At 44.5% G+C, this 12,400-nt stretch overlaps 1 protein-coding gene across 1 annotated transcript in view; it reads left to right on the top strand.

Annotated features, from left to right (window-relative positions):
• The window catches only part of ADAMTS7 (ADAM metallopeptidase with thrombospondin type 1 motif 7), a 594,575-nt gene that overhangs the window by 163,669 nt on the left and 418,506 nt on the right, over positions 1-12,400 (top strand). The window contains exon 3 of the mRNA XM_086957915.1: positions 3,829-4,045. Coding sequence (XP_086814041.1) covers positions 3,829-4,045 — 217 coding nt within the window. The remainder of the gene's footprint in view (positions 1-3,828; positions 4,046-12,400) is intronic.

Raw genomic sequence — 12,400 nt, 5'->3', positions numbered from 1 at the left:
CTACCCGAAGGGCACATGACTAGGAAAAATCCACCATCTTAGTTTTTGGTGGAATTGGGTCCTCTGGGTCAAGGCTATGCCCACTTTCCACATGAAGTGGTCATATAGAGGGTGTACTCACCCTAAAGGTAGGTAGCCCATTGGCTACTACCTGACACTCCCTGTACCACCCTTAAATACAGTATTTAGTGGCACCCCTGATGCCAGGACCTCAGATTTGACGGACACAAAGAAGTAGTGGACAAAGAAGAGTGCTGCCACGAGAACAAAGGAGCAACTACTGACTTGCCATCAACACTACCGGCCTTTCTGCTGCCCCCGACCATCGTGAAGAAACAGATTCATCCTACCGCTGTGCAGATTCCACGACACTCAGAGGGATGCCAGTGCTTCACAAATCACCAGCGAACTCCATTAATGTAGAGGAGAAACTCCCCTGCAACTGCAGGCACCAAAGAAGCAAGATCCGGTTCATGGTCCTGCCGCATCCGGTTCACGGTCCTGATGCTTACCGGGACTACCAACGCCACAGCCAACCAGGAAGAGATCGCTGTGCTCCCACAGTTCGGATCCGTCCTCCTCTAAATGTGAGGGTGACAGGACTGAATGGAGCCACAAAGCACCAGTACCCAGGTTACCGGATCCCTTGCAGTAACCAAGGCTTGCTGTGTCCAGCCCAGACACCTGCACTGAGGAAGATCGACCTGCTTGTCAAGGGACTTCAGGGACAGTGATACCCACATAGAGTGGGCCAGTTGTCCTGTTTGTCCCTTTTCTGCATAACCAAGACAATGAGTGAACCTCCGACCGCAGACACCTCAATACAACTCTGCAACCGACACCCACAGCCGGAGTCCAAAAGAGTGAGGGTGCCAACGGTGTCCCTAGACCCTCAAAAGCTGAGCCCACTCTTGGGCTTGGCCAAACTAGACCCCCTGTTGCCACATGCTGCCTCTTTTTGCAGTGACCGATTACCGCAAGTGGCTTTAGCAATGCGACCTCACCAGACAAAGCCCCACTGCACACGAGCCCACGGGCCAGAGTTGGAGAGGAACGATGGTGTCCCTGCCTGGACAAGAACCTCAAGACCCGAGGACCCCATGCCCCCTTGGCTTCGCCTGGACTGACCTCCCAGTCCCAGCTTGCCGCCTCTTTCTGACTGGACGGTTCTCCATAGACTTAAATGGGGCATCTGACGATGAAACGCACCTCTGCACCCGGCCGCCCCAGTGCCGCCCACTGAGACCTGTTTGTGCCTTAGACCTTGCTCCATACTCACCTTAAGTCCAGGAGAAGACATTACCACCCCAGAAATTGCACTGTGTGGACTTTTGAAATCTGTAATACTTCATATCTCGAAAAGTACTTACCGGATTCCGGTGATCTTGGTATCTAAATTCATATAAAAATCTATGCTATGTTTATAAATTGGTGTTGAATTTCTTTATTGAACGTGTGTCTCGCTTACTGCCTTGGTGTGTGCAATAAACGCTTAGTAATACCTTCTGATAATCCTAAATTACTCGCCCACACAACCACAAAAGAGAGCATTTAGTGTTATCATTTTTGCCTCTGTTAATCAATAAGGGTTGCCTGGACTCTTTACAAAGTGTACCTCATATAAAAAATAAGCTTCCTACACTCACTACTGACTGAAGACTCAAACTATGGACATCTACTAATGGCCCTCTAAATTTTTTTTACATTTTGGTATAATCATGCTTCAGTTGGGTCTGTGTATCTTTATTTAGATGCCTTCCATTCTGGATATTTTAAAATTGTGACCAATGCCAAAAAGACCCAATGCCTACTGAGGTGCCCAGCATTATAACCAAAGACAACTTTAACTGAAGACAGGGTTAGATAGTTCATATGCAGTAAACAACTTGGAACCTCTTGGCCGGCGTCTCTGGTCCATTGACAATGACAAGTAAACAAACACACTTCAGTGACTTGAACCCCCTTCCTCAACTTAAAGTGCAAACCTAGGTATCGTTTCTAATGCTGAACTTTTGCTCCACAAGTTACAGCTGTGACAAACAATATGAGCATGCAGCTCTCCCTTCTTCAAACAATTCTTTCATTTCTCCATACTGTTCATTGAGTCAAGCTGATTAACGCCTGTATTATGACACGCCTCAATTATTACATCATCTACTCTGTATTCCAAATATTTTTTTGCCAGGCTCCGAATACCTTCAAATCGTTTTATCCTCTATAAGTGGAACCACATGAAACCTCCCCTTAAAGCTCTCCATTGGATCTCCATGGATGCAAGAATCAACTTTAAAGTTCTGTGCACTAACCATAAAGCGTTTTGTGTCAAAATCCTGAATACCAGCAGAAGACTTTCCAACTCCAGACCTTTAATAAATGTCCACACATCAGATCAACCAACAATTTTTCAAGACATTGAAACCAGAGATCTGAGTCTACCCACCCTTCCCAACCCTTAGGATGTACTTTCTATCTCTATCAGTGCTGTGACAATTCCAAAAGGAGATGGAAAGAGCTCGACAAAACTCTTACATAAATATTTAGCACATCCTGATGAACCTGAAGATGTCTGAGAATATCTGAACACTTTCACTTTGGGTAACATTGGAGGTTGGACTTAAATTAAATACAAATCCACTGCTTAGTCCTTAATTGCTATAAATACGTTTCTGATCATATATGTCCTATTTTACCTGTCTGTAAACAAAGTCGTATTCTTATTTGAAGTTATAGCACTGACTGGACATATAGAGACACATCTACTAAGCTTTCACACTATTCAAGGGGGCAAGAAACGTTGCAGCACAACGTTATGTAAAAGAGAGAGAGCAGAAATGCTCCTATTTACAAAGATGTGGAGCATTTTTGCTCCCTCCTAGTGCTGGTGCACTATGTGCTGCCCAGCGCCAACGCATGTATCCTTGCGCCATGTGGCAAGGTTGCCTGGGTTGCATGCAGGATTGTTATTTTGCAGGAAGGTGTACATTCCTGCACAAAAACAATCCAAACAGCCATTTTCCTCTTTCCATGCATGATGCAGAAGGCATCACGTATAGAAAGAGGAAATAACAAGGAGAACATTTTTTTCCTCGTTATGTCATCCTCAGGTAGGCTTACTGATTTGGCACAATCCCAGGTTTAGAAATGTTTGTAAATATGGAATTGCATCAAATTCATGAGTAGATGGACTAGAATGTCTTGGTCTTATCACAGAATGCCTCCCAGCTCGAAATACAACTTAACACAGCACAAACAGCCCCTTTGTTCTTTACATAGCCATGCAAATTGGCGCTAATTCCCCCTTGTGTGGCTTTGTAAATTTTACTGAAGGCTTTGTGGTGTCTGTGCATCACCTTGCACAACTCAAGACCAATCAAGTAAATCTGGGCCTCAGTTTATTGGTTTCTCAGCCTCCTGCCAGATCTGAGCCTTTAAACCCTGACAGTGCATAGTGTAAGACTCGACTGTTTGATTGCATACTTCTGGAGAATCAAGGGTCCAAATGGAGTAACTTGGTAATCCAGTCGGAGTGTAATAGTGTCTGTGGCCATTTGAATCAAGTGGTAAATGACTGAACCCACTTAGCATAGCGGCAAGTAACCACTGATTGTACTACGAAAAGACCTTACAAGTGTCATACAGACACATGAAGTATGAGGGAGTCAGTCCCCTCCACTGCCTTGTTTAAGCCACTTAAAGCATAGATAAGTGGGTGGAATTTGCCATTGTGATACCTGTTTTCAGAGATTGCCTGTTTTCAGTTGTGAAATTGCCATTAAACACTTTTTACCTTTTCTCTCTCCCCCATTCTTGACCTCTTGTCTTCTCCAGAGAGGAGTTTTTCAGCTCTCGGATAATGAATACTTCATCGAACCTCTGGATGGACCCCCAGCCCACAGTCCAGACTCAGATCCAGGGGATACTGCTCCTCGGCCGCACCGGGTCTACAAGCGCCATGTGCCTGAAAGAAGGGAGGAGGTGGAGGACCCAAGGAGAGGCGCATCTGAGGCAGAGAGCAGCCTGCACATGGGAGCCTGTGGGGTCAGAGGTATTGTCTTGTGCTTACTGGGGGCATTCTGTAGGAGCAGGGATGCTCACTTCTCCTTATTGAGGGAACCTGTAGGCCTCTGTTATTGAGCGAAACCTGTGGGGGCAGAGATAGACTCTACTGTTTCTCTGGAGAATCCTGAGGCCCTAAGGGGTTTCTCTTCTTTTTAACATTGTGAACAGACTGTTTCAGAGGTACTTTTTCATTTAGCTAGGATAACCTGTGAGACTCTCTTCTATTTACTATGGCAACATTTAACATCAGATTGATTCTCTTACATATGAGAAGGGGTTGATGGCGTCAAAGTTACTCTCTTCTGTTGTTTGAAGCCACTGGTGGGGGGTCAAGAGTAAACTCTTCCATTTATGGTTTGTACCTGGTGATCTGGAGTTCTCTTGGCTCTCTTGAGTTAATTGAAGAGAACACGCAGTGTCTCATGTGCTATCTTCTGTGTGCTGAAAAAGGGACTCTACCGGCCAAAGCCCCTTGAATGACCTTCGATGACTCTTCAGCATTAGCTCTTATTCCCTGTTCTCGAGCTGGGAAGTTAGACATAGTAGTATAAAAGGTGTTATTTTAATACACTAGTTTATGTAGCCTACCCACTTCGTTATGTATCCCAAACACCCCAGTGAGGTGAAATTGCACAAGTCGCTGTTGCTTGAGATCATCTTGAAATGTGGTATTGCATTTGATGTGCTAGGCAGGGAGTTCTCTTCGGGAGCTCAGCTCCTTCAAGTTTCTACAATTACTTCTAACAAATATTTCCAAGATTTTTCTATCTACACAACATCCTGCTGCACTCTATGAACAGATAAGACTTTGGGGATTCCTTTCTTCTTGGGCACTCCTGTTATAATTGGTTGCCTCTCTGAACTTCCCTGTCAGGTGCTTGTCTCTGAGATGTGAGAACAAGACAAAGGACCTTGTTTCTTCTCTGCTCAACCTTCTGCTTTCAGGTTTTCCCTACCTCCCAAAATAATTTTAAAAAGCTATCTTTCCACAGAACTCATAACTGTAGCCAGGGGAAATATTTCAGGTTACCTTCATGAGATGTATGTGTGCGGTCTTCGTCCCCCTAAAGTTCCTGATGAAGGGATATCCTCTCACCTTTTTCAGAAATCTGTGAGTATAGGGTAATGAGACTGCTGCCTCCCTTCTTTCAGTAGGGGACTCTATGAAGTCTTTTCAGATGGCCACTCACTCTCATTGCGTAACCCAGAATTCTTTGATTCCAGGAGAACCAAACACATTCCTCGGGTCAGTCTTCAAAACGAAACAGCTGAGGGATAAATGGAATTCAGCACGGTCCGCAATGGAGGGCTGAATGTTTTCTTCTCCAGGGAGGTTCAGAGAGGGGATTGTTCTTGAAAAAGGCAATAAGAATAAATGGATAGGAAAGGAGATGAAGAGTGGACCGTGAAGGAGGGCTGGATGCTTCCTTCTCCATCCGTCATTCAGGCAAATACACATAGACTTAGGATCCAACCACTGTAGAGTGTACTTGCATGAACATTTATATAAGAAATAAGACACCTAAGAAAAAGAGGACCAATTTCAGAGACAGTAGGGAAGGCTTTTTTCACCAAATCCCTTTGAGTGATATGAAGGAATATATTCTGAGGAATATATATATACTCATTGAACCCTTCTCTAAAAAACAGGGAATTCCTCCTACATTATTCCAACCGGCGCCATGCAGTTCCTGGCACTGCCTTTGATTGCAAGCAATTACAACAGCCATGTGAGAGTGGTAAATTTAAATATTCTGATCTGAGGAACTAGCCACAAAGTCTCAGAGGGCTGGTGTGGAGGTAAGAATTAAGGCAAGATGTATTCCAAAAGTTCCATCAGAATACGATCTAGACCAACGAATAGTGTTACCTTCTTCCAAAATCTTGATCCATGGCGCAATCTTCGTTGCATTCAATAGATGTCAAAAGATGCTTGAGATTTTATCTGGACAAAACAAGAAACATTTAAAGCTCTGCTCAGCTCTTCATCTCTTTCAGACAGGTGAACAATGACCAAGCTATTTCCAAGCAGGGAATACCCAGACTGATCACAACTTGGATTATCGTTAGTCATAAATAAATTACTAGAGCTCTGCCTATCAAGGTATCAGTCCCAGCAACATGCTTTGTAGGGCTGTCTCTTCTAAACATCTGTAAGGCTGTGAAATGCTGCTTGTGCCATAAATCCTTAAAGCACTACTGCCTGGAGAAGCAGTCAGGGCATGAAGCCAAAGCGCCCCCAACCCCATCTTTTCAGGGGCAAAGTTATCTTGTCCTTTCATCCATGAGGACATCTCTCTTAACCAGTCTCTCTTAACCAAACAGATTCATACCATTAAAGGCAGACAAGAAAGCTTAGTAAGCTCAAGAAATTGTTATTCTGATTTCCATCCGGCTGCCCTTTTCAAGGTCATGAACAATACCATAATTTACTCTGGCAACTCTATATCATTCCCCTCTTTGGCACCTTTGTACCAAATGGAGTCATTTCTTTTCGCATAAAATTCAGACAGTAAGAAATACCCTAGAAATTAGTGTTAACGAACCTCCGCATACTTCTCTCAGCCTGCTATTTCAACTTCATCTAGTAAGCCTCGAAGATCCAGTCCCCTCCTTGCCCCGGAAGCAATTTCCTTTTGCTCCTACGGTTCAACACCTTGAAAAAAAAATCTTGAAAAAAAGGTGTGATCATTCCATTGAGAAAGCCAACTTTTCTCCCACTAACCTAGCCGTTTATTATCTTATAACCAATTTACCTGCATGAACTAAAAAGTTAGAAAATGTTACAATCTCTCAACTCGCAGCACCTTCTAGATAACAGGATATGTTAGCATCATTCCATTCAGGATCAGACCATTACATTTAACTGATATCTCACTTCATGATTTCTGGGAAGGAAAGCCTGAGTTTTAGGGATGAGGGTACTGCATCCCTTCCAGCTTTTTGGACCTCTCGGAAGCCTTTAATATGTTGGATCACACTTTAAAATTGGGGCGTTTGGCAACAGTTTTAGGGGACACACATGACCCAGGTAAATGTTGGCGTCCAACTGGATTCAGCCTTTGCTCTGACATATTTAACATCTTTTTACTCCCCTTATTCGATCTGTGCCACAACTACAGATTGTCTAGATAGTCCTGTACATTTGCTTTGGTAAAGGTGCTAGGTTGTTCCTGTCTTATTGCAATTAATGGTATAGGTGTAAGACTGGATGTCCAATAATTACCTCCAACTCAATCGATCAAAGTCGAACTTGTTATCTTTGTTTCCAACGGAATATCCACACTCTTATCCCTCTAAATTCCTGACATTGTTGCACAAAAATGTCACTGTCTTGACATATTTGAACACAAATTTACACCAGCAGAAAAAGATAAAAAAATATGGTTTCTTTTTTACTCTAATGCATCTCTTATACCGCCAGCAATTCGGTGACTAAGAAATTAAATTGAATGAAATACCAGCATTTGTAAAGCACACAGCTACCTCCGGAGAGGTGTCCCAGCGCTGGGGGCCGTCAGGAAGATTAAGGGAGCTATTGCCCAGAGTCACAAGGTGCTGGGCTAACCTGCCACCGGTGCCAGGGATTGAACCGTGAGCCCCGTGTTCCAGAGTCAGCCCGCTCTGGCTGCTGCACCACACCTCTCCACTAAGAGCTGCCTTTACAACATGCAGCTCAAACCGCTCACATATAAACCTTGCATAAATGCTTTGCGCTGAAATCTACTAATTCTTATTTTATTTTCTCATTTATATAGCACACCTGGATGTACCAGGTGCTAGGACCTTTCACAAAGGAATAAACAGGGTTACATTGAGCTGTGGAAGTGGATTAACATGGATGAACAAACAGTCCATGATCAATCGTGTCGCTCATTCTAAGTTAGGACTTGTCTGAAAAGAGTGGCTTTGAACTATTTCCTAAATTTGGTGAGTGGATTCAGTTTTCTGAGTTTGATGGAAAGGGAGTTCCAGAATGAGTTGTCTGCTGCTGTAATACACACCAGGCTATATCATAGCAATGCTCGGCATGCTGGGCTTCTCTGTACTCTGTTGAAAAGACTGCAGAATGCCCAAAGCACAGCAGCTCCTGCTATCATTGGCCCGCATGAAAGCACTCACACCTCAGTCACATCAAGCTCTGCAGTGGCTACCTATTAAAGACCGCATCACAGTCTATAAATTGACTACACCAGATAGTTTCCAATACTTAAATTATAAATCATATGATATACCAATTACCTTTTCGAGCCGTTCGTAGTAAATCTTAGGAAAGGTTGTTATTCTCCACGTATAACCGTAACGCAAGTGAGTGGCATATATTCTCTGTACAGTGATATTTTAGTGGAATTTGCTACCCATTGAAATTAGGCTTGCTCCTTCTCTCTTAAGCTTTAGGAAAAAGCTGAAGACATGTATTTGGATAAATAACTGGTAAGACCAACGCCAAAAGACCCCCTTCTGGGTTGATAGGCGATTTATAAATTCACTCACTCACTCACTCACTCACTCACACAGCCAGTGATTCTCTTGTTCACAGGACTGTATGTACATGCTTTAAGAACGTTTAAGTTCCTTGTACAGGTATATATGTGTCCTACTTTATTGCCAAAATAATGTCCTAAGACATATATCCTCATTGCCCAAGGACGGTAATTAGTTAACTTCCTTAATGTTGTAACCAGGTATGAGTGACCCGTCAGAAAGAACTTAGGGACAGGGGCATTACCTCTCCAGTAGACACAGGGTTATTCTGCATCCTGTGATGTCTGACCCCTATGCCTGTTTATAGTTTGCTTGTGTTTATTATGCTTGAATGTGAGCATGTTACTAGTGTGTGGCTCCGCTCTGGCTGCCAGTAGTATTTCGTTGTGGTTTGTGCCTGTATATGGTCTTCTCAGTGGGTTGTATACCTTCATGTAGTTTCCCTCAATGGCCGATTCTTGAGGTGTATTTCTGAAGCGCTGTTGTCTCCTTGGGAAGGTTTGGTTCATATTGCTGATTATGACCTGTTTTGCAAGTGGTGAATGCCAGTAGTATTTCGTTGTGTTTTGTGTCTGTATCAGGGCTTCTCAGGGGATTGTACAAATTCACACCGTTGCTCTCAAAGCTAGATTCTTGAGGTGTTTTTGAAGGGCTGTTTTTTCCTTGGGAAGGTTTGATCTTGTGCTGCTGAACATGAACTGTTTTGGAGGTGGTGAATGCCACAAATACTCATAGCACTGGGGACAGTAGCTACTTCTATGTACAACCCCCCATTCCAAATTCCACGGAGGACCATTGGGTAATGCTGCGTGTTTCTACAGTTCCAGGTTAGGTTTTAGCAGGCAAGAGTTGTGCTGGGAATAGTGCAGTATCACCTCACATCTAGTCACCCTGATTTGGCCTTTCAAAAGTATTGGTTTAATTACATAGTCAAATAGTTATAACCAGAAATTTGCCGGCTCTCTGTGGTCTTTCTCGCTCACCGACTTTCTCTCCATGTATCTGTTTCCCATTTCTCGTCTGTTTCTTTATCCTATCTTTGGCCCTATTGATCTTTATTTATTTTATTTATAAACTTTTATGTAGTGCTAGCTAGACCCGTGGGTTTCAGAGCGCTTTACGTACACAAAGGAAAAGAAAATTGCACTACATCGCAGGATATGAGGATGCATAAAGATATAAGCAAAGTTTCTGTATCCTTTCTCCTATCTCCTCCTTGGTGTGTCACGCTCTTCTAACTCTTTCTCTCTTTCATGTAGATCTCTCTTTCTCCATCCTCTTCCATTTTCTCCTTTCCATCCCACTGAAACTCTGTTATGTTGTAGTTTGTCTGGTTTTCTTATACCTCCTCACTTTACTCTCTCCTTTCTCTTTGACATGAGGACCTCCTCTTGTTTCTCACTTTCTCGCTGTTTTTTTTCTCCAGTGTGTCATCCTCCTCACTCTCGTTCCTTTCCCCATCACTTGTGCTTCTTTCGCTTACTCTATTTTCCCCTATATTCTACAAAATCTCTGTCCACGCATCCCCGCTTTCTCAAATTTGTTCTTGTCTCTCGCCTCTTTTGCCTTTGTTTCCTCTTCTTCCTGCCATCTCTCTTCTCTTATGTTTGGCTCTTTCCCCTCTGCCCCTTCCCAGTGTATGTATAGGCACTTCTATAGCGTGGTTGTGGGCTTGTGGCACTTAGGCAATAGAGCCTTTCCTCCACCTGTTCTTTACCACCGTCCTCCCTTCCCCTCTGGTTCTCTTTGCTTCTTTTATCCGTTCCCAGTAAACTCCACGCCTCTGTTATAACGTCTCTCTTTCTTGTTTATGCTTCACACAGTGTTCTCTCTTCTCTCCTCTTCTGTGCTCCAGCCCCCTCCTGTCGCCTGTGAGTCCACAGCTGTTCTTTCCTCCCCCGTGAGTCCCGCCAGGCCAGCCCGCCAGAGCGCCGTCTTCGTGTGGGCTTTGCTGTGGACAGGCCGGTATTTGCAGAGGTTTCTGGTAGGCCTCCGGTTCCTTTCTGCGGTTTGTTTGCCGCTGCCACATCCCTCCTAGGGGAGCAGAATTGAAGGATGCTGCACGTAGGACTTGTGGGGGAGCGGGGTCGTGGGGGCGTCCAAGATTTAATGAGTTTGTGGAGACTTGTCGGGGGAGGGGCAGGGGATACTCCGGGTCATCTGTACGCGGAGGTTTTATTAAATAACAAAGGCATGAAGTAGAAGGAGGTTTCTCAGGACATGATGTACCAAGCCACGTTGTGTCTTGCAAGCTCGCATTGTTTATGACCTCAAAGTGGCTTTTTGGGATGTATTAAGCTCATTTTCAAGTCAGAAAAACATACCTGACTCGCAAAAAGGGTTTAATGACCTATAAAGAATCAAAGAGGCGCTCCATCCTATTTGCGATTTGGTATAGTGTGTAGCAATAGTGTGGCTCACTGGTTATAGGCGGCAGACCCGAGAGCAGAGGACGGCCCGGGACCAGGGTTCGATTCCCGGCGCGGCAGGTTTCTGGACCAGGGTCAGCGGACTCGATAATTCTCTCGCCTCGGTGCCCACTCTGATCAGCGATCACACTCGGCAACTCTGGGCATTAGCTTGCCTCATCTTCACTAACGGCCCCACCAGACCGCCGGGGATGCCTGGTCTCACCCTGGAGATACCCATTAAGGGACCATCTCTCAGGGAAGCCAGGAAGGGTTTCGCAGCAGTCGAAGCGCCTTGGGACCCTACGGGTAAGTAGTGCGCTATATAAATGCCTATACATACATACATACATAGCAATGGCTTGCAAGCGCACAAGAACAGTTACTGACACCTCAAATTATGTGGTAACTCATTCGCAAAGGGGAAGCTCTCTCCTGTTTGGACAGCTTTCCTATGGGGAATTGAGACCCCATGTCCTTTATACCACCGTCTGCTCCTGCTGATGTGTTCCTAACAAGATTTATTTTTTGCATTTCGATGCAGTAACAAGCCCTTTAAGGAAATAGGCTACTTTAAAACAATCATGTTTGGGAATGTAAGTGTCTGGGCTGCATATTCTCATCTAGTCCATTGTTTTTCAGCTCGCCTGTGCCGTTACAGACAGGGATCAGTCAGTCAGTACCCATGTCTGGGCCACTGCCTCTTACTTTGGGAAACTCACTTAGACAGTACAAATGAATGAACTGCTCGAATTAACCTCAACCACAGATAATTACTCTGCGCTGTATTCCAGTCCATAGTTTTTTTAGGTTGTGTGTATCACATACAAATCAGTCTTGGCCCTACCCACGAGGGACCACACAGCGTAGGCCTAACTGACAGGTGGTACCAATTCAGGTTGGACCGTCTACTATGCTGTGAAAGTGGGTCTCCATAACCATTAGGTGTTTGCCCAGCTGTTGTTACTGCGTTCGTGTGTCATGAGAATCGCACTCCATTACGCTAATGTGGCCCTACAAAGCTGATACCAGTCTGCGGTCACTCAAGCTCTCATTCTGAGGACACCTTGGCCTGGTGGTTTGGTCTGGACTGTTGCTTGTCGGGGCTGAGCCAAGAGTGATTTGCATATGTCTGGTCCCTGCCTATAATGGTATATATGAGATAAACTAAGATGGATTGGAATGAGTGTCAATGGCTGAGCTTAACCCAAGCAAAAGATCCATCACGTTCAGTGCTGTTTGTATTAGATTACACCCGCTGTTTAAGCCTGCAGTATCATCTCTGCTTGGTCCTGTTCCAGAGGGACACAGATATGTTTCCCTCTTCTTCCTGCATCTTAGTGTTGGGTCCTTTTTGTGCGTCTAGTTGTCCTGAATTTAGACCATCTGAACGACCTTTCTAGCCCTTACAGTTGCAGGCATATTACCTAATGCAGTTATGGCTGGAC

The sequence above is a fragment of the Lissotriton vulgaris genome, chromosome 2_1 (genome assembly GCF_964263255.1).
Source record: "Lissotriton vulgaris chromosome 2_1, aLisVul1.2, whole genome shotgun sequence".
In the NCBI taxonomy this organism is placed as follows: Eukaryota; Metazoa; Chordata; class Amphibia; order Caudata; family Salamandridae; genus Lissotriton; species Lissotriton vulgaris.
The sequence above is the reverse complement of the archived record's forward strand: the minus strand, read 5'-3'. Positions and strand labels throughout refer to the sequence as shown.